The 25,993-nt window shown below is 45.6% G+C and overlaps 1 protein-coding gene across 2 annotated transcripts; it reads right to left on the reverse strand.

The window, feature by feature from the left end:
- Positions 1 to 777: 777 nt before the first annotated feature.
- ITPRIP (inositol 1,4,5-trisphosphate receptor interacting protein) lies at positions 778 to 25,959 on the reverse strand. 2 transcript variants are annotated; one of them, XM_085308066.1, is made up of 3 exons: positions 25,832 to 25,959; positions 20,640 to 20,747; positions 778 to 6,484 (listed from the first exon to the last, which is right to left on the reverse strand). In XM_085308066.1, the coding sequence occupies exon 3, from the start codon at positions 6,470 to 6,472 to the stop codon at positions 4,823 to 4,825; it is 1,650 nt and encodes a 549-aa protein (XP_085164192.1). In that variant the 5' UTR covers positions 6,473 to 6,484; positions 20,640 to 20,747; positions 25,832 to 25,959; the 3' UTR covers positions 778 to 4,822. The 2 variants fall into 2 exon arrangements, with proteins under 2 accessions (XP_085164192.1, XP_085164201.1); XM_085308075.1 differs by lacking the exon at positions 25,832 to 25,959 and adding an exon at positions 24,649 to 24,737 and having other exon boundaries at positions 20,726 to 20,747.
- Positions 25,960 to 25,993: the final 34 nt, after the last annotated feature.

Genomic DNA, 25,993 nt, shown 5'->3' on the forward strand with positions numbered 1-25,993 from the left:
GAACCCTGGGCCACAGCACTCTCAGTTTCCATTTACCGCARTGTGGTTGACCATGGGAAAGAGTAACTCCTGGCTAGGTAGACTTGCACTACAACTCTAAGCCAGTGACTTCTGAGACCTGTTCAATGCTGATTCATCTCCAGAGATCACTGGAAGGCAGAGTCGTTAATTAAAGGTGCATAGAGCATTCTGTGGGGCTGGGAGAGATGTCASCAAAGAAACAGAGTTTTTTTATTGTATGAATTTATAAATAGCTTTGGATTTCTTTCCAGAGCCAGAACACATTAGAATATTAACAAGGTGCCGTTCCCTTAAAACATTAGGGAATGAGCTGAGCTGGAGGCTGAATAAGTGGGGGGATTGCTGGAATTTGGCRGTGGATACCTGTAAAACAAGCAGGTAAAAAAGATTCTTCTAGCAGAACTGGAAATTCAAGAGATCTGATTCAKCCAGTAAGGGTAATACCTACCAGCAGTATTTGAGGCCTGCCACAAAAGGGCRTTTTTTGAGCAGAGATACCCAGAATAATTATTTTGAATTCCTATGGATTCATATTCCAGGTAAGTCTGATATCCCTGGCATTATTCTAGAATAGCTGTTTCACTTTGCACATTTCATCTTATGCTGGAACAATTTCTATATGCTGTCTTACATCAAAGGGAATTTTTCTATTGGATTTACTGTGCTAGGATCCCATCTGACACATCCCAACTTGATCCTTCTGCTCCCTCAGAAAATTTTTTGGGGTGAGTAGAAATAAAATAAGCTTCACRCATCTTTAGATTTTGTAAAGACCACCTTTATTATAAATAAAGCTACATGAGAAAATTATACAAATTCAACAGTGTCCTGCTATAAGAGCAGCAGTTTGAATACAGCATCCTGTATCTGTGTAGCTTTCGAATGTAATATTTTCTGTACTTTCCAGAATCATGGAAGGAAAAACTTGGTTTGGAGGGTTTTGATGTTATTCCTTATCTCAAATGTGTTGCCAAGATAGCCCTTCATACTGCAGTCTTGCTTCTGTGCTAACATTACCAAAAAAAAAAAAGACTAATAAATAGGGCTATTTACCGTATAGTCCTATGAGAACAACTAACCCCTCARGGATCAGCAGTCAACCTGTTAAAGGTGGGTAAATTCTCATTTCCTCGCCACAGAGAGAAAGTTGCAAAGACTTGGCATTAAAAATTGTCTGGTGAATGATCACCAAATCCTGATGCTTGAATGCTGGATGTTTTGTATTCCTTTACTAAAATACATCTTTATGCCCTCCCCATGCCCCATAACTACTGTATGCAGAACAGCCCAGAGAGAGAAGCCATATCCTGCAGTTGGCACAAACTAAAGAGTGAACTCCCCACAACTCCTCTTAGATGACATTCAGCTCCTATATAATAATAATAACCATAGGCCCAGACATTTCCTACAGGAATGACTCCTCAGGCTATGTTGTAGATCAGTGCCTGCTATCAACCCATCACTAATTGCACTACTTCCAAAGAACCTGTAATAAAAACCACAAGTGGAGGGTAGAAAGTGGCTGAAACCAGCAGAAGGCTATAGGAATTCATCTGGTTAACAAACAGTAAGAACAGTTCTGAGACACAAGAAAGGGGTCTGGGTAAGGCAGATCACCCTTCCTTAGGATCTCCCACGGTAATCAGGACGTTACCAAAGAGACGTTGTATGTTTCTTGCTCACGTGTCATGTACTGTTGTGTTTTAAAAGAATGTTACTCAATTTTAAAGCACAAAACCCACCTCCCCCCTTGCCCTTTGAAGCTGTTTTCCAGTGAATACCCAGCAATACTTCAGTTAAGGCAGAACTAAACATAGCCACAACTAAAAAGTCTTAGGACTTTTTCACTTGCTGATAGTGAATGAGTGATGGAGCTGAACTGTCTTACAAACCTTTTTAATRAAATGTGTGTGTGGTCTGGTTACTAATAGGGCTGGTACTTGGTGGATGAAGATTTACTACAGGAGGGACAAGGCACTGCAAGGAATGATGTTCTTCACGTGGCCTCCTTGTAGCATAGCAGAGATCTGATCCAGAGAAATGCTGTGTACCTGCATCTCACCAGATGAGACCAAGTATATACTTGTAGGTATATGACCTACAAAGCCCTGAAGCTTGCTGGAGCACGGCTTWTTAGCACAGAGCACTTCTCCCCACCAGACAGATATGATTGGTTCCATTATAGCCTGAATGCACAGAAAAAATCTCTTAAAAGAGCCTCAGGGCAAAGTAAACATATTGCCTGAAAGCAAATTAAGCCAAGCAATTTGCTTTCKGGGGAGTCAAATCCATAAATTCCTTGGTTCAGCTCCAGTATGGATTCAGCCAAACACCATACGAACATGGGGTCAAGTTAGGTTTAAGAGAAAACATGCACACACAGAGAAAATGAAAAACAACCACGTCAATCCAAAATTCAATCCATTTTTCAGTTTAGGCTCCCTTTGAGTCTAAGCAGCAGTGCGTGGAGTTGTGTAAGTCAAGTTTAGGCATGTTTACAAACTCACAGCACTGGTGTTACACAGCTTTGCTCTACCATTTTAAGAGGGAAGTTAGATTATTCTGTTAAACAGGCTTTTCTTCTCATCCTCCCTCTACTCTATCTTATATAGAAGTTATTTTTCAACCCTGAGTGTCATTTCCTGAGAGACCTGGGTCACGAATTTGTTTCTGTTCTTTGGGCAAGCTAAATTTAGACTCCTGGCAGGAAACGGCAGAGAATTTTTCATTTCTCCTGGGCTGCACCAGGAATACATTTAGAAGCAACTTGGACCACAACTGCTTCAGCGTGACCCGTCTGCAGGCAGCCTGTGCAAAACTGGATCTGGTACAGCTGCTGCAGAGTACAACTTGAGCAGGTAGGCATGGCAAATTGCTTGAGTTTGCAAACATGCTACTCGGCTTCCAACGTAGCCTTCAGGCTCCAGTATTCACCCACTGTTCCTGCGCCTTYACTTGTCGCTACCTGCTTGTTGTGTCCCTTGAAATTGTTCCTGTGCCCTTTCCTGCTGTGGAAGGCTTGCTTTGTTGTGCTGATGAAAGCCAGGGGCTTTCTGGTTAGCGTTAGCAATTAGGTCTGTCCTGTTGCTCTGCCAGCCCTGGCAGTCTCCCAGGCAGAGATCACCAAGGATGCTGAAGYAAACACTGGGCTGATGATTCAAGACTATTTCCTAGTGGGATAAGCCAGCAGCCTCAGCTCTCATTTTGCTTCCCTAGTCCTCATTTTCTGCTCACCTTGTGGGTCTCATCAACCAGAACAACTGTCCATTTGTAAACAGGATTCAGAGAAGCCTAGTGCAGGAACATTGCAGGAAATCCTGGTTTAAGAATGTTGTAGATAAGGCCTTACCACAGGAGGCCATGCCTCAGGGGACTTCCAAAGGCAGATCTACAGAGACACCCTGTTTTGAATCCTGCACAAAGTACGTAAAGGAGACGAGCTACTGGGCACTCTGCTCCAAAAAAAGCCACTGTGCCAGGGCTCAGTAACCCCTTGACACCGCAGTAACATGCTGCTTCCTGAGGGAGTTCAGCCACCTCTGCCTTGGAGATTTCTGCACACATTTTTTTAGCAAATTCCCTGAGATTCTCCATCCTGAAAGCCTCCAGAAGCTGTCATTTCCCCATTGTACTCTGGTCTCAGCAAATCACAGTCCACTAGCTGGGGCTTCTGACAGAGAACCTCATTGGAGCAGCAGTGTTAAGAAGGACGGAGGAAATCCTACAGGGAGGCAGACAGGCTGCTTTTGCCTGGGTTCCTGGGAGCAGAAGGCATGRCAGACAGACCACAATGCAGCTGTAGAGATAGTGTTTCTAAGCTGTGCTCTGTGTGTACCTCTTTCATCCCCTCTTCCCAACTTAGAGTCATCTTGCTGGCTTTGACCTCATTAAAACCCTGCTGGTTCTCAGACTTGCTGCCCAGGGATAAGGAAGACAAACAAACCAAAAAGCCAACAAGAGCGTTTCATTCTTTTAGCTAAGGTGGCCATGGAAAACAGCCAAAATGAAATCCCACTAGCCATAACACCATGAAGGAAATGAAAGACTCAGATGAAATGGTCTGAAGAAACAGACTGCCTGCTCTGCTACATTTCCCCRCCACCACCACTATGGAGAAGAAATGTGCAGGGTGCAGGAGGCGGGTGTTTTGAAGGACAGGACAAGCTTTTAAAACTACTGCTGCAGTAGTAGCCTATCAAGCAGGCTTTTCTACAACTGCAGAGCCCTTGCAATTAAAGAACTCTAGTTGATTTAAAGATCTCCGGTTGAGATCTGCACATGGGACCTCAGCAGTGACTCTCCTTCTACACTAGCATTGAGTTTCATGTTATGCTTTGTTGCAGAGAGCTGCAGAGCTCCTGCTGTTTGCAAGCAGACAGGCTGCCGCAGTCCCCAAATCCTTTCTTTGATTCCTCCACCCTTTYCTTATCTCTCCTTTCCAAAGGAAATGAAGTTTTGGCTACCTCCACTGTTTTGCATTGCAGGCATCTGAATAAATTAGTCATACGGGTTGCTCATTACCACTGTGTCATGACTGAGGCAAAATAGAAAAATATATTCTTAGCTGCATAAAACCCAGCCAGCACACCAGTGGAGCAGAGGCTCGCTTTTACACCACATCTTCCAGTTTCTCCTTTTCTTGCCCATATCCCCTCTCCCATACTGCAGAAACCACGGCCCAGGACAGCTTCAGCTCCAGACAACAAGCTCTACTGGCAAAGTCAGTTGACTCCAGGAGGCTTCAAAAAGCTGCCCTATTGACTTATGATTAGAGGAACAAGTGTTTTCCTGCTGGTTTTGGTTAAAGGGATTCTTTAAGGATCCCATTTGTGTGTGCTAGGGGAATGTGCACTGTGTACTCATTTATCAGCGCAGATGTGTTCCTGAGCATCTCATGGAATGTGTCCACTGTTTTCCTGTAAACATCCCTGTGTAACACAAAGGGACGGAAAAGGTTGAGAGGTTCAGCCCTCTGGAATATGATGGGGAAACCCAGCTCTGCTGGTACCTTTCTGTTGCCAATGAAGAAGTGGCAGAGTTTCTTTTCATGCAAGCATTTCTCCAGGAATTTGAGCATGTCTTGCAGACGGGCCTCCAACTTCTCTGGGGCCCAGTCCTGACAGGGACGCACCAGTAGCAGATGCAGCAGCACGGTCTTCAGGTGGTAGTTGGTGAGTCCACTTGGACCTGTGAAGCTGCACTGCTTCCCGTGGAGGAAGGAGAGGATCTGAAGGCAGCTGACATGGCAGGCATTGGCAGGCAGTGTTTTGGAGACCAACTGGATGAACCTCCTCTCGTATACTGCGAAGGTGAGAAACCAGTGAGTGCTGGAGGGCAGGTCTGCTGCCAGACCACTCCGAGGGAAGTGAGAGATGAAGTAAACATCAGAATTCTCGTACTGCACCACAGGGGTGAGGTTGAAGGCAATTGATTTCCCTGACCTAAATTTTATCTTCAGGGCCCCCGGGGAATCCAGGAGGCTGAAGGAAAGGTCGAATTCGTACTTGTGGGAGATTCTGTTCCAGGCCTTGGTGACCGCAATCTGGAACCACTTCATGACTTGGTCCGCATCCAAATATTGAGTATTTTTGAAGCACAGAAGGTCTTCCATCTCACTGCTGGGCCTGGTAGTATTGGCTTGGCTATGGAGGAGACACAGCATATCTTCCCCTAGTTTAGTCTTGTCACAGATGCAGCCTGCCATACCTTCATCTGCCCTGCAGACCTTGATAGTGCCATAGCCTTGTTCATCTGGGGGAAAAGAATCGCCAGAGCACCAGGTCTGGGACCGGAAACAGTATGGCTCTGGGGGGGCAAAAGGCACTATCAGATCACAGACGAAAGGTTTACGCACTCTCCAATTCTCATACATGCTCCCCACACCCATGCAGTCCTCCACTTCCATGTCAGCATCCCGGTTACAAACACTCCTCAAGGCCTCCAGCAAGTCATCTGCAAAGCCTTCCACCATCTCCCGCATCCTCGCCATGTCTCCGGTGGTACCCAGGATGCGCTTCTCATAGAAGCTGGCCAAGACAGCCTTGTCAGGGAAGGTCACTCCTTTAAATGCGTTCCCCAGGACTGCCATATCATCCTCTTCACCTCCTGTGTCCTGCCAATTCCCTTCTTGGAAATCCTGCCTCCAGAGCTCGATCAGCAGGAATATGACCATGGAAATTGCAGTCCACATATCCCAYGGGACCTTTTCCTCTTTGCTTTCCTCCTCTACCTTTACAACCTTTTCCAGAGCCTTCTGCCTGGCTTCATGCCCTGCAATTTCCTGCTCCAAGCGCAACTGCTCCAGTCGAAGGCTCTCCTCTCGCTCCTTCATCTTCTGGATGATTTCTTCCGTGTTCTCGAGGACAGTGCCATTCTCTTTAGGAAAGAGGAGCGGGTGGTTGACGATAGCTGTAATCACCACTAGGCACACCCGGAAGATTCCTAGAGGCATGGCAGTTCCTTCCTTGAAAGAGAAAGAGAGGGAAAATGACTCATGACCTGGAGTATATTCCATCAAGAAGAAAAAATGAAAAAAACTTCCCACTTAAATAAAAACTTTAGCAACCCTTTCTAACCCTGAAAAGCATGCTTGAATCTGGAAGCCTGTAGGCCCATGGCTGTGTCTGTCAGTTATTAGCTAAGCTTCCCAAGAAGTCTGTATCAGACAGGCACGGAGTGAAAATAGAGGAGTTGGTGACATCAGACTATCTCTGTGGATGGCGAGGGTGAAAGTTTCCTTCTCTTATCACCAAATCAACTTCTAAAACCGAAAGAACTGTGAGGGTTTTTGCTACAGTCATGAGATGCTGTTGGAATAGTGTRGGCAGGCACATGCTTCCTCCCTCCTTGAAAGTTCACTGGACTGCAGAGAACAAAAGCAGATATCCCTGGATCTAAAAAAAACAGAGCTGGTGATAACCACTGCTTTCTCTCAACATGAGACTAAAAGATGCATTAAGGTGGACATGGCAACAGCATAAGCAGGGCTAGCTTGATCACTTATGCGCAGCCTGTCAGGGGACCCGCACAGCTACCTTGGATCAGGGCAGTCCTCACTGCTAGTGCTGGTTATGGACACCTAGGTGGGAACAAGCCTGCACAGTTCTGTGCTTCTCAGCAGGCCATACAGGCAAAACTCTTCCTGCTTTACAACAGTGTCAGGCCCATGCTGTGGCACATCCTTCCTGGCCCCTATGATGCTTCATGACTGTTGACCCTGGAAAAAGGGCAGAGCCAGAAAGATTGCTAAACTGGAAAGGGTTTATTTTAACTCAATGTTTTTAAAAGCATCAGGCTGTTTATTATTGGTGCTTACTTGGCTATCTATCTGTGGAAGACATTAATAAACACCACTGCTTTGATCTAAGTAATCTCCTCCACACACCCCCCTTCACAGCTGTACTCGGAGCCAGCTCGCTCCTATCCGAGGTGACCTCGGTACTGTTGTGAAACGCACCCAGGCTCCTGCCGTCACTCTGCTCATCTGCACACACATCTCACATGTCACCCTTTCACTGGCTCTTGGCATGAYTGAAAATACCATAGTGTTTTGGGATTGCTTTGTGTGGTTACTGGCTCTGCTGCTCAGACTTCACGTTTAATAAAGCTTTCCGTGCCTTGGGGGTCACTGTGAAAGAATTTAACTCCTAGTTTTCTGGGCACAGTCCCTTTACCAGTGCAWTTACCTGGCCCTGATGAAGCCTCCCAAAGGTTTGGGTCAGAGTATGTTTGGACTAAAGCCTGGGCTGTTTCCTCCCAGCTGACTCTTTGCTTCTTGAGGGCTGGCACCCCTATCAATATCTCACATGCCTTCTCAGGGCAGTTCAATCTGGGAATGTCACCTAGTGCTGAGAAGTAGCAAATTCACAAGTTCTTCTTTCTARCAATGTCTCCCCTCAGTTCTAGCACAGGGAGATTAGAAGGATTAGAGAAAAGCAAGAGATTTCTTATTACTGCTGGGACATTTTAATTCAGCCCGTGTATGTCTCAAGAGGGTGTTTGAGAGAGTTTCTGCTACAGAAATAAAGTCTACCAACAGAATAATCTAATCATTTAGGCCAGAAATAATCATCTCATTCCTGACAAACCAATCCATTCTGCTGTGGGTTTCACTGAGAGCCAAGAGATGGTGAGGCACTTGCATGTACTGCAAGCTCAGGACTGCAATCTCCTACTCCCGCAATAGTTACCTCCTGGCCCAAGCCCAGCTTGCTTAGGTGCCACAGAAATCCTGCTGTCCCAGCATCTGGACAAGAATAAGAACATCTCTGGTAATCTCATTTGTGCCTTCAGAGAGCACGCGATGAAGATACATCTGTTCAAGTGGGCCTTGTTATCATTAGCACATAGCAAACTGCTGCCTTTTGACTGCAGGAACCTAGGTTTCTGCTGGGCGTGCTTACTGTATATGGGAACTGTATCCTTCAGCATGCAATTATTCCTGCTTACGAGAGGACTGGAATAGCAAGGGAATGGAACAGGACTGAGATGCATTGCCCAAGCAGCAAGATGCTCACATCATGCTCAGGATAGTAAGTGCCCCTCCCTGTGTAACATTTACTAACAACATTTACTCTTTTTTTAGATCCCAAATACATGCACAGATGCATGCACTTACACCAGCATTGCTCTGGAGATGTTTGCCTGCCTTTCTCATCCTTTCTACACTTAAATTAACTCTYTAAGTCATTAAGTAATGAATTAAAGCTGAATTAATGCTCAAAGCTGGATGTTCCAGTTATTCTCTGAGCTCCATTCTAGGGCAAAGTTTAAAAATRAGCTGAAGTCACCCTGTATTGCAAAGAGCTTTATCAGTTTGCAGGACAGGGCAGGAAATGCTGGTGAGCTCCTTTTCTTGCAGAGCATATCTGCTTTCCAAGGTTAAAAATAACAGGTGCCTCATCTTGCAGTTTTGACCAGGGTGACATTGCTTCTTTGCCCTGCCAGACCTCTGTCCCTGCAGATGGCATGTTTTATTGTTACCATAATACTTCTTAAATGCATAAGGCTGTAAGAAGCCAGCTTCCTTTGGATCTTCTTGTACCCTTCAAGACTCTCCCATGCCCAGCTGCCCATGGCCACACCACTTCCAGGGGTTACCTGTCCCAGAGCTCTGCTAGCAGAAGAGTTCAGGCCAGAAATCCCCAAGTCCATCACTGGCCAGGGCAGCTGAATTGCTGCCCTTTTACTGCTGTAGCTAGTTCACACCAGAAAATGTATACTGCTTTAGCTATACCATGGTAGCCTCAGTAGCTAAAGAAGTCAAACATTAAGCCYAGTTAAGGCTTAAGGTGAATGATGTTCTGTGACCAAAGTCAGCAGAGTCTGGCCTTGACAGCTGCAAGGATGGTATAGGCAGAGCGTTCCCACGTCTCATCAGACACAGGTTTCCTGGCTAGTATGGAAAGACTAAATAATACAGGTGAAACCAGTAGCACTGCCTGCTAGGGCAGTCTTCATGTATCAAGGGAGCTTCCAGCACTTCTCATAACAAAGGACGCTCTTTTCCCTTGCTTTTAACTTCAGCCCAAGCAATTTAAGGTTGATGATAAAAATATTTATATCTGCCTTGGCTGAGGCAGCTTTTGTGTGGAGAAGAGGAAGAAAGTTCAAATGTTTCCAAGCAGACTAAGAAAAAGAAACACTAATGCTTTATCTATATATCAAATTTTGCTATATTTCAATATATATATATTGCTATATRTATCACATATGATCAATGTAGATACAAGGTTTAAAACAGCAAGTTCTCAAAGCRATCTTCAACTTGTTCCAATTTTCCATCTCTGCTAATTTTTATCTATTCAAAGCACAGACAATGCCTAGACCTGGCAATAGGCTTCCATCTAACTACGTTTTTACAGATCTTCTTGTGGTAGTTTCAGGACTCTCAAAACCTCCTCTAACTTAGTACACTGGTTCTCGTGGCATCACAGGCAGGCCACCTCCTTGAGCCTGCCCTCACCCTGCTCGACTGGGCAGAGCGTGAAGATCTCACCCTCCCCCCCCATGCTCTCAAGAGCACAAAATGGGGAAAGAAACAGYGAGAGGGAGAGGAAAGCGGCATGGGGAAATGAGAAGGGCTGGGGCAAGTGGTGTGTGAGGCCCAACCATCTCTCCCCTTGCCCGGAGCAGCTGGTGCTCAATGACTGTAGCTATGCAAAGTTTAGTTTTCTGCCCACTGCTGAACATGTGATGCTGCTTGTTCAAACCTGCTCTGACATCAAAATTATTAGTTTCCTCMTGGGCATTTCCACCTCAGTATCTGAACGCTTCATAGATTTTAAATATTCTAAATAACCCTGAGAAGTGAGGGGGCAGGTGTCCTCCCTGCTCTCCAGCGGGGGAGTGAGGACACAGAGAGATCAAAGTAGCTGATAGCTCTGTTGCCAGTTAGAAACAATTATCAGGAGCATCCTACAGCAGTTTGCACGTTCAACGGCTTCACCAGGTACAGCCGCAGCTTTCAACGCTCAGCTCCCAGGTAAGTTAGGCCTCATTCTTTCAAGCCTAAYGCAGCCTCTTGGCTGCATGATCCTGTTCAGCCCTGCAGGGGCCCAGTGCAGGTCCTGAATGATGCAGGGACCCCTGAGAAGGCGAGGGAAAAGACACTGTGAATATGCCCTTCAAGAGGGCGTCATGAAGACACATGCACACAGAGATCAGTTCACACACTAGCCATTCTGTAAGTGCTTCGTTGCGTGACTCAGTAATGTTTGGTTAACCTGCTTGCCTGTAGCATGGTTATACTTAGAGTGTGGCAAAGAAAGAGAAGCAGTACACTAAATTTGCAGGTGCATAAGCCTTAGCACAGGCAGGACGTGGTTTGGCTAAGGTCAAGCAACGGCTGAGAAAGTCGCTGCATGGGGCCAGGAAGCCTTCTGCTCAGAAGAGCGGGCTAAATTCTGTTACACTGGCATCATAAAAATAAAGAGTGGAGTATGCCCAGAGACGCTTGCCACAAAACTGCTTTGGGAAAGGATTCTTCATGTTTGCTGCAKGCAAGCAGTGCCAGCAATGCCCAGGCTGGAATGCAGCTCTGGAGCATGGTCAGTTGAACAAGATCTGACCTGCTTGCCACACTGAGTCCCTGGGCATTGGAGTAAAAGCAGAGTTGTGCTTCTTCATGAACATAAATTCGTCCTCCTAACCCTAACAACTGGAGCGGAGCTCTGTACACCAGCTCTGCCAGAGCCTGCGTCTCTCCAGTAACTGTCACTGTATTACCCAGGCTACCCAGGCCCCTGAGCACATGGCCTGAAGGAAAAATATATGCAAAGATTATTACAAGACAAAATAAAAATAGCCATTGCATTGCTTCCTGACTGTAGTCAGCCCCTAAAGACAATTAGTGCCTGTGGTGCACATTAAAGCAAGCGGTTTTGCTTAGTGATGTTTTGTGTGTCATGGGGATGGAGCTCAGCTTTGCCTTCAGCTTGTGCCTTGAGCGTCTCCTTTTTGCCAGGGAGTATCACTGAGCTCTCCTCCTCTTATGAGATGTTTGTGCAGGCTGATTTGAGGGCAGCTACACATCCTGTGGGAGTGTGTAGTCTCCCCCTTCCCACCAGCTTCCCTCCTATAGGGTGTCTCCTGGTGAGTGTCAAGGTCTTCTGTAGAGATGATGATGCTCAAAGCCAAAATAATGTCCTGCCCCTTCCATCTACGACACCCTCAGCTTTTGATTTATAATTCTTAAGTATTTCTCAAGTTCAGCTTCAGATTCTTTTGCCTGCTGGGTCTTGGCAATGGAAATGGAAGAGATTCGAACTGCAGCCTGAAAAGTTGCCTCCCTCTAAGCTGGTAGCCAAGCTGTTATACCCTGAGCCCAGATAACCCTCCACTCTCTCCGAAGACATGGGAGAATATTTCCCTTTCATTAATGGCTCCTTTCCTTTTCCAAGAGCATCTCATACTTCTACAGTTTTTCCCCTGTTTAAATTTTGAATCATGGGAAGCAAAACATGCTATGGCTGATCTTTAGCAATAAACCAGATAAGAGCAAGTTGATGCTTCGATTCTTAAATTAGAAAAAGAAAGGTTGCTGAATGTGGTTCAGTGATACACTGAAATATGCCAAGACGTCATTTATGACACACTCGATTACTTCCTGCAATTTGGGTAACACAAAAGGCAATGAATAGGTAGTTGCCTCATTGTGTTTCAGTTTGGTAGGCTGTAAAAAAGAGGCGATTTGAAGAGATGATAATAACTACAGCTGGCTGGGAGCTTTTCTCATTGAAAGCTGCCAAGTTTTTGAAACTAGAACTTCCTAGGAACCAATATGAYTTCTCAGAGTCTTTTAGGAAGGTCTTTGAGGTCTGGAATGGTCTCTCCCACTTGTTTTGCCTGGAGAGAGTAATATCCCAGAACAGCCACTAAGCTGCGCTTCGGACACTCTTGCTAGGAAGACGTGAATTTCTAATTTAGGGATCTGGGGCTCAGCCTAGCCCAGCCCAGCTCTGTTCCCTAATCACTCAGCTTCTGGGAGCCCCGTGATTCTTCTTCAGCCTTTTGGCCTTCAAGTGTATACTCTGAAAACACTTATACTGCATTTATGAAGATCCAATCAAACCACAAATTAAACAGCTTTAATATATATAWAAAAATTGCCAGCTTTTAAGCTTGTTCAAAAGCCTTTGCAATACACTACTGCCTTCTCTAGTTTGCATATACCATTGCCATCTCTGCAGGTATTCAGAGATTTGCCAGGCTGCTGCAGAGAGAAGTAAAGTTTCCTCTTACTGGGGACTACAGACTCTGAATGGTAAGAGACACATACATTGAAAGAGAATTGGGAATTGTAAAGAGATTGCGTCTGTATTATTGTTCCTGACAAAAGCTTGGAAAGATGCACTTAAATTAGTCAACAGTGCACCACTGACATCATTGCTATTCTACCTCCATCTCCCCATCGACATTTACAGAGCAATCAAAAGGCCTTTGCTGGCTCAGGACAGATAGTGAGGGTGGTTTTCCTTCCAGCTGCCACATATAAAGCTTCAGGTATAGACATGCACTGGATGGAGGTCCATGGAAAAAGACTAAAGTACCACTACAGAGGGTAATCCTGCTAAAGATATCAGACTTGTCTCTGCCATTAGCTGCTGGGAGTGTGTTTGCTCAGATTTTGCCTGTTTTGCACTGAGAAGAACCAGAAATCTTCCAGGTTTTAATTTTAAAAGCACATATTTAAAAACAGCACACATCTCTGCCCTTAGAGGCTGATCATTTACTTGGGATGAGGGAATTTGGTGTTCAAGCCTCTCCTCCAATTTCAGGAGGGAGCACACTAATTTAAACTTTGTGTTCTTCCCAACCCCTGATGCTGCCACCCTCATCACTTTGTTRTTTTCAGGTCGATATTCTGCTCTCCAGGTCATGCAGAAGAGCTACATCACAAAACAAGAGTTTCTAGGTTCATCTGAGTCAGAGAAGTGGGGCTGCAGCACCAGGTCAKGCTGGCGTGGCGTCGGACCCTCGGGGGGGCTGCAGGGCCCTCGTAGCTGGGGCGAACGTGCAGAGCCTACRTACCGAAACACACCCCAAAGTGATTAGGAGTTTATTAATCCAATCTATCCTTTCCACCCAGCTGTATAAGCATTAGCACACGTGGTTGYGTCTAGTTTTTAATCTCAGGGTATCTCACGGCATAACCACACACAGCATTGCTTTGGCAGCACCCAACGCAGCACACCCAGAGAACAAGCAGTGCAGGAAAAGGCTCCTGCTCTCCCATCTCTTGAACATGCAGTCAGCAGTAGCACAGAGAGACCAGCCAGAAAAATTAGCAGCCATAAAACACAACACACAGCCTTAGCAGCACAAAATCCTCTTGTTATTTCATCCTCTAAGAAATTGAATTAAGCTTATGGGCAGCATACAGGACATTCATGGGATGAGCTACTGACAGGGGACAGAAAGTACCAGCTACAGCAGCTACAATTCATGCTCTGATTTGCCCTTTTGAACATTATATTAGTGCTGTGAAGTACTAAATCTCAGTTGCAAGCACAATTAGAGTTGGTTCTGCATAGGTTGATGGGATGAAGCTCTGTCTTTGGTTCTCTACCAAGGCCATCAACAGAAAGGACYGAATACATCAGTACATGAGGTGCAGAGGCTTGGATGTTGAGATTGGTACCAGAACTATGTTTTSAAAAGAACAAGCCAGTTGGTGAGGGTAATTTGCTTGAGATTACACAAAGYGGGTATGGCAGAGCAAGGGATTGGATCTCAGGATCACATGCTTTACAGTCCTACTACTCGTGCTTTGACACGGCACACTTTCTTAGCTCACCACGCAGTACTTAACTGGAACACATGAGAGCAGTTGCCTTCCAGAACATGCCTAGGAAGCCCCACCCCTGATTAGATGCATGGCCATAGGACAGCAGTTGGACAAGGCCACTTGCCTGATAACTATTGTTCTGCCATTTGATTGAGAACATTAGACTTTGTAACATCCGTGAACATCCTGTCTCAGGCCTGTTTCAGTGTCAACAGGGTCAGTTGCACGGCCTGCGTCGGACATCCTGCTCAGAAGGTCTGCTGCGGACATTCGGAAGCAATATTTTCCTCTCGAGGTCACCAGATCAGGTATTTCCATGGAAATATTGATGGTCATCCTGTGTACAGGACTAGGTAGACCTCCCTTCCCATGCATAGGCAGACTAGGGGCAGATAARCACGTGAGCAGCACAGACTTTGTTCAGGAGGCAGATGCTACCATGTGGTCGAAGGCCCAGCAGAGCGGGTACTTTGTGGGCTCCAGGATGCCTCACAGGAAGGACTTCCAAAGCTCCAGGTGCAGACTGAGCAGACGAGTGTCTGACTTATTCTGGGAAGGACAGAGAGTTTCCCTCATACCTTCCCGTCATTCACTATCTTTGCCTTTAGGAAGCTTTTCTTCATGCCTAGTTAAATCTTCCTTGCTGCAGTGTGAACTCGTAACCTTCCAGTGACCACTGTGTAAGAGTAGGACAGACTGCTTTTTTTCCTCTTTGCAGTAGGGCTTAATTTATTCCCAGACCCTTCCTGCTGCTCCTGCATCAGCCTTCTCTGCATACAGATGCATTTTTATGATCTTCCCAGAAAAGCCCATGATCTCTCTTTCCCGCCACTCCCCCAAAACGTATACAGAAGAAAGAGTGGTYTTATCATGGCATAAAAGGAGTTATTTGCCTTCTAGGGCTCTTTTCCAAAACCCAAAGAGATGTGGTACCTGCTAGATTTTCAGTTTCATCRCTGAGTTGGAGGGTTTATCTGGATATTTCTGTCACCATTTCTCATGTGCCATTGACAAGAAAATGGTTCTGGTCTTCCCTTTCTGCTCCAGAAGCTAGGAGCCACTGTCAAGGATGGGTATAATAGCTATTAAATAAGTGCAAAACCTGGTCATGCCCCCGAAATACTCACTGTTTCACGTTAAGGCTGGCACAAGAGGGGATGTACATGGAGACCATAAGACAAAGCTATTAGTGTGGTGAGTATGTTTCTCAGCATCCCGAACGATGCTCTGCAAGGSCTCAGGTACCCCCTGCTATGGCTGAGAAGGGTTTTTATAAATTGAAACACGCTGCTGGCTATGAGAGAGGCATGAGGGGAAAGGTAGGAAGTGTGTGCATGTGGCTCCCACCCACGTACTTAGCTGTTGTGGTGGGATCCCAGCCAGGAAGAGTCTGGCTTTTCAAGCCAAATAAATTCTGCCTTTTAATTGTGAGAAGAACAATTGGAGCGGACTGAACTTTTGCCTTTTTACAAGGACAAAGAGAATCCCACCAAAAAACCCCCCAAAGTTGGCTTACTAATCTCACCTGTTCCCTCCCTCTGTACCCGAATGGGACAGGCACCGGGACAATAGCTGGACCTTCCCTTGCACCATCTTCCATCGGTGCAGATGGACACGAGTGACAATGACCCCCCATTGCTTTATCGAAGCTTGATAATACCAACTGCAACGTACGGAGCAATGTCACAGCACATGTGCTCAGTGGCTCACATGGGGCCCCACTCTGACTGTGGCTCTCTGTCATCTAACTTTTCCCTTTGTACACGTAGGCAGCTGTGGCTCTTAGATCTGAAGCGGTCAGTCATCTCACAGAAAGGGAAGTAGGAGGGAGCTGAGAATACAAAAAAGGGTTCAATTGCCAAGAAGCTTCTTTAAATCTACCCTCCTTTCCCCAGTTAATTCTCAAAAGGGTGGAGAAAATCTAACTAGTGCAGTTAAATCAGCCAGTGGTTATTCTGTCTCTGCCTGTTCTAAGGTTAATCAAAGCATACTCACTACATCCCTGCCCATCCAGGTAAACTATATATTGTACATCCATTGAAACGAACGCTTCTGTATTCAAAGGGTTGTAGTAAACATCATTAGAAAGCTGGTTTCCCAGCATGGATACACCATTCCAGCACATCCCAGAAAAGCACATGTGGATCTTGGCACAGCTCAGATGTGACTTGTAGAATGATTATATTTTACATGTGAAACTACAAGGTCTCATTTCAACCATTAACAATGAGCACTTACATATTACAGACAGTAGAAAGTCTTGAGTTGCCACATGCTTCCATATTGAGATACTGAACTTTTGGAAGCAAAAAGAAATTGTCATTATGGGCTGAGAATTTGGTTGATTCAAGATCTACTCCATCATAGCCTTGAATCAGTGACAAAGTAGCACAGCTATGTCAGGGGACCTGCAAGCCTATGTATCTAGTTTAACAGGGCTCAAAAATATTCGGTGGGATCAGTGGTTTGTATAATATTGGACTATTGTTTTGATAACTAGTTACAGCTGTTGGTATTCAAGCAGTTAGGGAGGAACAGCATTAAAAAGTTGGCAATTATAGCAAAAACATCACCATGAAAATGAAAAGCAATACTTTATTTCATCGCCTGAAATCCTAGCTTTTATATAAAAGATGCTGTAGTTCCCCAATAAAGCAAAAAACAGGCTCTGAAAATGCTGCAGGGATGGATAGAATGTGTGGAGAGAGAGAACAAGAAAGCACTCTTAGGGCAATGTCCTGCTTCCTCTGCTGTCGCTGGGATAACTGTCCTGATCTAAGCAGAGGCACTCCACATTACACAAAGTGTATACGGGAAGAAGCAAGCCCTCTTATTTCACTACCTGATGACTCTAAAAATGAACATAAGAAATAACTTGAATGCTTTCAGAAGCAGTAAACCCATTCTTGGCTTACTAGTCACGAACCTAAAAATTTCCAAGAGACACATGCATGCACAAATATGTTGGCTGCACAGTACTGCTGGCTAACCCTGATTTTTAAAACTAGTTTGAATCAGAAGAGAAAATAAAAGTCATACAAGTAAACAAATTGTCCCACTTCCATACAATATTTCCATGAGGCTCATCCTTTTATTATCTTAAGCATTTTCACCCTAGGATGCGGCTCAGAAACCAGCCTATTGCTACATGCACCCATGAGGTATATAATAATTTTCATGTGTCCTTTGCTCAGTCCCGACCAAAGAAGCCATCTTTAAGCTCTTCCTTTCCCTGAACAGTTTGTTAACTGAATGCTGGGAAAGAATATCTCTAAAAGAACCTTCACGGGATAAAAGTGATGCAATGTTCACTGTTGTAGCAGAACTACTGAACACACATGTGAAGGCTGTGAAGCCACGTGGTTTTCATTTGGACATGTGTGTGGTGAACACAAATGCTTGCTTCCTTTAAAAAATAAGCACAACAAAGGAAGGCTTTGTTTGAAAGCCAAGGGACAGCCTCTTTGCCACAACTGAAGGCTAATTTACAGTGCAATGGGAACTGTGAGTCATAGCTGTGAGGCCCCTGCTCACGGGCACAAAAATCCCCTTTGCTAGAGCAATCAAGGAGCTTAGCTTAGCAGCAATAACTGCTTAGGGCTCGGCATGGTGATCTGAAAGCTTCCAGGACAGCAGCAAATGCAAGGCTGAGCTAACAACACATTTTGGACAACTTACGATGCMGATACATCCCTCTCAGTCAACATTTCCTCCCACAACTCCTTCTGCATTCAAATTCACAACCTGCACTTGTTCCAGGTGTGAAGTACCTATGGCTCAACAAGGAGGTTGGATGAACTTCAGCCAGGGCCTTCAGACTGCCTTTCAACCTTGACTGGAAGAGGGTGGCCTTGATACTTAGACTGAGCATAACCAACTCTCTAGGTAGGCTTGGAGTAAAGCTCTACATCCCTAAGTCATCTACAGTGCCAGATAATTTACGTCACCATGTGTTACAGAGATTTGCACCTGAGGCAAATACCCATACCATTGTCTTCTCATGCCAGAAGAGGGTTTGCTGATTGATTTCAGCTACCCAGAAAATAGAGACCTAGCTCATCCTTGCCTCTACTAGCCTTCACAAAGAGGTGTCTTCTTTAATTTTTATGAATGTATTGCAATCTGCAGCTTCAGAAGTAGCTGTACTACAGAAAATTCCAGGGAAATCACCTGAAACCAGTAGTAGTCAAGAGCTAGTGATTTGGAAGGAAGCATTTGCCCTAAAAAATAATACATATACATATATACATATATATATATATATATATCTGAATGCAGATACACACATAAATATAAGCCCCTCTGGGAAGTACTATATTGTAAACATTAAGTTTCACAGGAGGTTTGAGAACATCTTAGCTCCATCTCTGGTCTATATTAACATTCAACAGGAGTCTAAAAACTGGGATAAAAGAGCTCTCAAGAAGCTCTCTCTCTCTCTCTCTCGGCCTACAGGCAGGGCTTATGCTGCCTGGATGATTTCTGGCAAATTTTTGTCTACTGTGTTCTGAAAAGCTTCCAGCAAAACACCATGTCTGCTTCACAAGACAGTCTAGACTAGCGCTTAACTACCTTTCCCTGTAGGAATGACTGCTAATCACTGCACGTGCTTTTTCCAAAAGGAGGTATAAACCCTGAYGAGGTTCTGGCACATACATGTGACATTTTGTCTTAGGGAGCTGCTGCCTTCCCCACAGGCAGCGTGGGAACTTTTTGCTCCTACTCCTAATCAGGTGCTCACCAAGCACCACCAGAACCTCTGTGATTTTGAAGATCTGAAAGCAAAAGTCTCCAGCYGGGGGGGCTGATTTTCATTGTTTTCATTTGCTTCTGTCTACAAACTGTACATTTTCAAGTGATGGTACCACCATCTTTTAGGGCAACCCAGGGAAAGATGCAGCTGGTTACACAGCTGGCTCAACTGACGTCTTATAGCTAGCACATGTCACTTTTCTGTTTGGGTGCAAGAACCTTTTCTACGTGCCTTACACCATAGTTTTGAAAGGGAAAGAACGGTATGCTTTTATTTGCCAGGCAACTGAAATAACCATATGAATCATAGATTGTGCCTAAGTGGGCTTAAATTCAGAAACAGTTGGCTTCTGTGGCCCTCAGCCTTGCCAAATGAAGTTGTTTTTTCCAAGCCGCATGCATTGCAGTGGGGTGTATCAGATATTTTCACTGTTTATGCTGAAAAAGCATCTCTGCCCTGAGGCAAATATCACTGATACAAATAATATGCTGGATCAGCCAGAAAAACCTGCCTCTAGAAGAGGGATAGTAATGAAAGATGGTGGGGGAAAGAGAAAGCGCCTCATTTGCACACAGGAGGATGGCAAGGGGCCAACTCTCACAGCTTTAATCTGGGCAGGTTAGAAGAGCCTGCCAGGAAATGCTTTGGAGTAGAGCTCTGCCAGAGCAGAGCAGCCATTTGAACCAACTGGGATGGGAAGAAGGGGACAGACACCACCCAGTACAGGAGCAGATCCAGAATAAATATATATATATATAGATATAAAAGGTAAAAATCATATGAAATAGCAGGTACTTAAGAGCTGTAGGAAGACATTCTAGCAACCAGGAGTGCTGTTTTGCTGGCTCCCTATACTACCAGCTCCATTTCTTCCCTTTCTACCACTGCTACCCACGAGCCTGCTGTCACACACTTGCAGTTCAGCATTGCCAAAGGTCTGAGGCTCACTAGACAGCTCTGCTTTCAGTGGGTTTCCCAGGGTTTCTGGTACAAATTTCATCCAGACCATTAAAATCCCTGACTAAAACATCACTGACTTGTAAAAGTTGCTATTTCACTTCCATCCAGGCAAAGCTCTTGCCTCTGCTGTCATCGCTTACTAGTCCAGGCACTTCCAGGAGTCAGATCTCCCCGACACCTGGAAAAGGGGGCTCTAGTGCTCTCTCGATCTTGGTAAGGTACCTTTGGAAAGGTCTCATGCACGACAGTAAATGCAGCAGCAGCTGCATTTGCTGCATGTCTGCAACCTTTAGCCTGTTTCTCTTTGTCATCACCCTCTGCTGTCCTCACCCCTAATGGTACCACACAGAGCAATTCTAGACCGAATGCCAGAAGAGAAAAGCTTTTAACATTGAACTTCCAAACTGAAGCCATTTCCAAATTAAACCTTCTCAGTATTGCTACACTGGGTGGGCTTCACAAGTGCTGTCTGACCCTCACTGCTGGGAACAACACAAAGGTTACTAAAACATGAACCACATCACTTTCCTTCTGGCACTTCTGCTGCATAGCTCAAGATCTCCTAGTGACAGCTGTTTTCCAAATCATGGAAAGGAGAATGACCCCTGGTGCACTTACCTGCTACAGGACTTCACAGGTGCTCATGAAACGTCACATTACTACTACCAGTGCAATGCAGAGAAGACTTAAATTCAGTCACTCACCACTGAAGCATAGCCAGGAAGTCTGCAAAACACAAAGAGAATGAATGAAGAAATTCAGGCAGAAGATGAGTGCATAATGTAGTTATCTAAATTAGGGAYTGATTAAAATAGAGATTAAATCACCCCCTTACTTAATAAAATGAACATAGAAACTCAAGAGACCAGAAAAAAAATTCTTTGAAGTGATCATGGAAGAGTTAAAACAGCTTCTTTCATGAGAAAATGTGCAAGTCACACCACAGGTCTGTCAGCATAGCAGACAGATCAACAGAAGAGGAACTCCCTCCTCAGGCTCGATCCTCGTCCACCAACCCTCTCTTTTAAAAATGGATTAGGGCCAAATTAGCAGCAGCRTAAATTGTAAAGCCTGGGACCGTTGTCTGGGATTAGCYTGTCTCAGGGAACATGTTTCAAAGGAGCTCGCAAAGTAGAAATGCTTGCTAGGTGGGCTTRGTTTAGCGAGCTGATGGGAGAAACAGGAAACACAAGAGAAGACACAAGAAATAAGTCTAAGAGCATAACGGAAGATGTGAAATGCAGAACCACAAAAGATAAACTACTCATTTTAGAAAGGGAGTGAACTGAAGAAATATTAGATGAAAYAGGAAACAAAGTTAATTTCTCTGAACAGAAGTAGAAGTTGATTGGCCAGATAAATTAGTTGTGTGCAGATAAACAAAACAGTTATGCAGCTACGCATGGGGAGCTGCAGAAGAGGAGTCTACCACCCTCATAACTAGCTGTGATCACAGCAACTTCAAACCCTCTCACAGCCTTGATCCAGAGCCTAAAGAAATCGGGAACAGCCCTTCTGTGGGCTGAGATGAGCTTTGTAGCAGGKTCCTTTGAGGACTCAGTATTAGGTCAATGCATCCTTGTTCTCCTCACTGCCTTTATGAGAATGAAGATCACTTCAATCTGGCAGCCCTTGGGTAAGAGATTGATCAGCCCTCCCTCCTCCCATGAAACTGCTTTGACCAAACACATGTGCAGTCTCACTTCTCCATTTCATTCTTTGTCTGTGAGGCTAAATTGACAAACTGGTCCAAATAGCAGATCTCTGCCCWGATCTTCTAGTGTATCAGGAGCACCATGTCACTATAAGCAGCAGCACAGGTTGCCACTCAYGGAGCGCTGCAATCCCAGAAAAGTTGGATCCATACTGTACTGTATGGCCCCAGTATACATCTGTCAGCTCTCAGGGCCTGCAAAGACTGGTGGCTCAAAGCCCATAAGCTACAGCAGGGACTTCAGCTCCAAAGAAAGGAGCTGAAGAAGAACTGAGCTGTCAGACAGGAAGAAGTGCAAGCAACTGGTGCTAAGGGACATGTCCTTTTGGACAGTAAGTTCACCATAAGACAGCAATGTGCCCTTGTGGCCAAGAAGGCCAGTGGTATGCTAGGTTGCATTAGGAAGAGCATTGCCAGCAGGTCAAGGGAGGCAATCCTCTTCCTCTACTCAGCCCTGGTGAGGCCACATCTCAACCACTGTGTCCAGTTCTGGGTTCTCCAATACAAGAGAGACATGGTGCTACTGAAGCAATCCAGTGCAGGGCTACTATGGTAATTAAGGGACTGGAACACTTTTCATGTCAGGAAAGGCTGAGAGAACTGGGACTCTTCAGCCTGGAGAAGACTGAAGGGGGATCTTACCAATGTCTATAAGTATTTGAAGGGAGGRTGTAAAGAGGATGGGGCCGGACTCTTTTCAGTGGTGCTCAGCGACAGGATGAGAGGCAGCGGGCACAAATTGAAACACAGGAAGTTCTGTCTGAACATGAGGAGAAACTACTTCACTGTGATGGTGACAGAGCRCTGGAAGAGGTTACCCAGAGAGGCTGTGGAGTCTCCTTCTCTGGAGATATTCAAAACCCACCTGGATGTGATCCTGTCTAACATGCTCTAGGTGACCCTGCTTGAGCAGGGGGATTGGATTAGATGATCTCCAGAGGTTCCTTCTAACCTCAACCATTCTGTGATTCTGTGTTCTCACTTGTTAAAATATTTTTTTTAACTCAGCAGTTCAGCCAGGTTCTCCCTCTATTACTATTTCATTATGGATGTGGAAGAGATCCTGATTGGAACAGCAGAGGATGGTTTAAGGTCCCAGTTGACAGAGGATCCATCTGCTCTTTATCCTCACATGCTGGCAAAAAACAACTCTTCCTCACTCAGAGGCAGTCCAAGGCATATGGCACAGGTTTTAGTTTGGGTCAGCCCCGTATGACAGCTTTTTCTCCATGCCAGAAATCAAACACGCTCTTGCTCCAACAAAGCTAAGCTGCTACTTTGGTCTTCAGGACACAGCAGTAGGACTTGTTTGTTTCACCAAACCACCAGCCAGAAGAACACAGCACAGCAAGGATGGCTCAGTCAACTTAGAGTTGTCCACATGTGCATGGAAACCAAAACACTTGGGGAGGTGGAAGGCCTGTTCCAGCTGCACCCCTGGACTAGCTTTCCTTCCAATCTTGGCTACCTGCCTCCCTTCCTATTTCCTGCRCTGAGGAGTGAATGGGCAGAAGGTTTTGCTTACACAGCTGAGTCGGCATCCCTGCTAAATGTGGAATTCATGGCTTTGCACACAGCAATGCCGCCCAGCACGCACCCTGGCCACTCTTCCTCCCTCTCTCCAGCCTGAAGACCACAGCCTCTACCTCTCTGCACCACCCACTAATTAAATGTTCTGATGGAAAGTATGCTATCTGGCAGCAAACTCACTGCTTCCAAATGTAAAGGGATTATAATAACACTTAGGAGAGAAAGAGCTGGCCCATCCAACAGTCTGTATTAAAGGGGGTCTGGAGGAGCAACCTGGTAGCCTTTCCTCAGATCCCTTCCACATTGCACCATTGTTATGGATTAAAATTATAATTCTATGGAGCTGAGAGTGCAAGAGACAGTATGTTGCTGGGAGGTTCATTCAGATTCCTTATGGATTTCAGGTGGATCAATGCTTCCCAGAACAACTGCTTCTTAATGTTCTTGTTGATGGAGACTGAATTTTATGCTTACATTTTGCMAGAAGTGTGGCTTTAGAGGGGGATGCAGGAGAGAGCAGTAGAAACTGGAAAAAATAAACCATCCCTTTTTCTGGTGCACTCATTGCACTCAGGGAACTGATTTAAGCTATCGGCAAAATAATTAGTGAGCTATGGCATAATCCAATAAGTGTGTTTGTGGTATTGCTCTAGTTGCAAAAATTTATTTACAGGCAAGCTCCAAGATACTGAATTAGCAGTCACAAGGTAGGCAGTTGTCCTGCTTTAATGAAAACCATAAAGTTTTTGCTTAAAAAACAAACTCATAAATTCGTTGGATTAGCTCACTGAACATTAGTGTTACATTTCTGCAGGTCAGATTTCTTCTCTCTGTTACTCACTGCCACGTAACTGGGGTTGCAAGCACAGACATACGTCAGAGACCTCAGTGTTGCAGAGGCACCCAGGAGCTCTTATTCTCATGGAGTGAATCAACAGAATCCAAAATGGGACCATAACATGCAGTTTTGCTGGCCCTAATTGTCAGAGGGCCCAAACCAATCACTCAGGAAGAGCAAACTACTCCAGTCTGTGACCAGGGCTACTTAGTTGGACCTGGAGGAAGCCAAGGCTCATCTTAACATACTGCAGTGCTCCAAGCAACAAAAAGACAAAGACAGTTAGGTGGGGAGGAGTAATCGCCTGAGCTGCTGTTAAACAGGTAGAGCTTCTTCTGTGCGCACAGGTTGATTCCTCCTTACAGATACTGCTGTTTAAAACACGAACCACTAGGTTTTGCACACCCTGCTCATGCAAAAATATTGTGATCTACTGACTAGGAGCCAAGAATCCCTCAAAGTTGGCCATGGAGCTGACTCTGGCTCTCTGACTTTTCACAAATCAATTCACCTCTCTCCACATCTGTGGCAACCACAGTAAATACCTGTATTCCCGATGTGGGAGCACTGTGAAGTGTCTGTTGTGCTTAAAATGAGGTTGAAGAGAAGGTTTTAAGTTTCCATTTCTATTTCCAATACCCTGGTTTTCCTCAAAGATTGAAGAAACCCCTTTCAACTATGCCAAGGAAGACTGGGACCATAGGTTTTGAAAGCCGAAGTCTATGAAGGTGGATAAAATAACATTAGTCAGAGCTGCAAAAGGGCCGTGCAGCTTTATCATCACCAAACCAGGTAACTCACAAGCCTAACAAAAGCCTGCTACAACTGCTCTCCTCACTCAAGTGCTGCTCAGCTACCCAGCTCAGGTTCCTGCTTAGCAGCTTAYGGCAAATACTTGTGTCTGAAGAAGATGTTCTAGTATGGTTTAGGCCTATACATCTTTATCACAAGCAYACTGTTAGTAATGCTTTCTCAGAGACAAGCCTGGTGCTCATCTTCCTCCTTCCTGATCACATAWCAGGCACCAAAAGCAACATGTCCTATTTTTCTGGATGGTTTTAACATGGCAGTTCCCAAGAGAACTGCTTCAGTGGAAGACTGCTCCTTCATACACACATATAYGCGAGCAGCACTTCTGCTAAAAGCACTGTTCCTCCTCCTAGTATTCAGCAGAGAGAGCTAAGAGATMTGAGAAGAAAGGCAGGAAAGTTTCACAACAGGTTTAACCGAAGCCACTCGTACACAACGCTGAACAAGCAACAAGGCTCAGTGATGCATTTTGCATCGGCTGTATGTTCCCGGGATCACCACTGGCATACGGACGCCACGTGCTGTGGGTACCAGCAAAAAGTGGTGGCTCCAGGGACTCCATTCAGCGCGACTTGATCCTGCAGAGGGAATGAGATCCCTCATTCAAACGTGCTCCGCTCAGGGTGCTACAGCCAGCCCTACGCGGGGCCACCGGAAAACAGGCTGGTTTCTCTCCTTGCACTGGTTCCTGCTGGGCTGCTAGGAGAGGAAAAGTTGGAAGATCTTCGCGGCCTGCAGAAACCTTGGCGGGTGCAGGAATCTGCCTCAGGGGCGTGATTCTTCCCGATGCCTGAACACCCGTCGAGCCCGGTCACACACGCACAGCTAGAGTACAGCACACGCGTTTAGCAGGCGCCTCCACTTCACGGAAAGAACCGGAGAAGGGCCGCAGCGGCACAACCTGTTGCAGAAACTCACCAGCAGCAACGGCACCGGCTCCCGCAGTTTTGCTCCCCAGAGCGCGGCGGCAGCGCCGGAACAGCCCAGCCGCGGCGGCGGCGAGCGCCCTTCCCGGCCCGGCTGCTCCGAGCCGCCTCCGCAGCGCCCGCCCCGCGGCCCCGCGACTTACCGGCGCCGCCC

The sequence above is a fragment of the Rhea americana genome, unplaced genomic scaffold (genome assembly GCF_003343005.1).
Source record: "Rhea americana isolate MKP2758 unplaced genomic scaffold, rheAme1 scaffold_104, whole genome shotgun sequence".
Classification (NCBI taxonomy): domain Eukaryota; kingdom Metazoa; phylum Chordata; class Aves; order Rheiformes; family Rheidae; genus Rhea; species Rhea americana.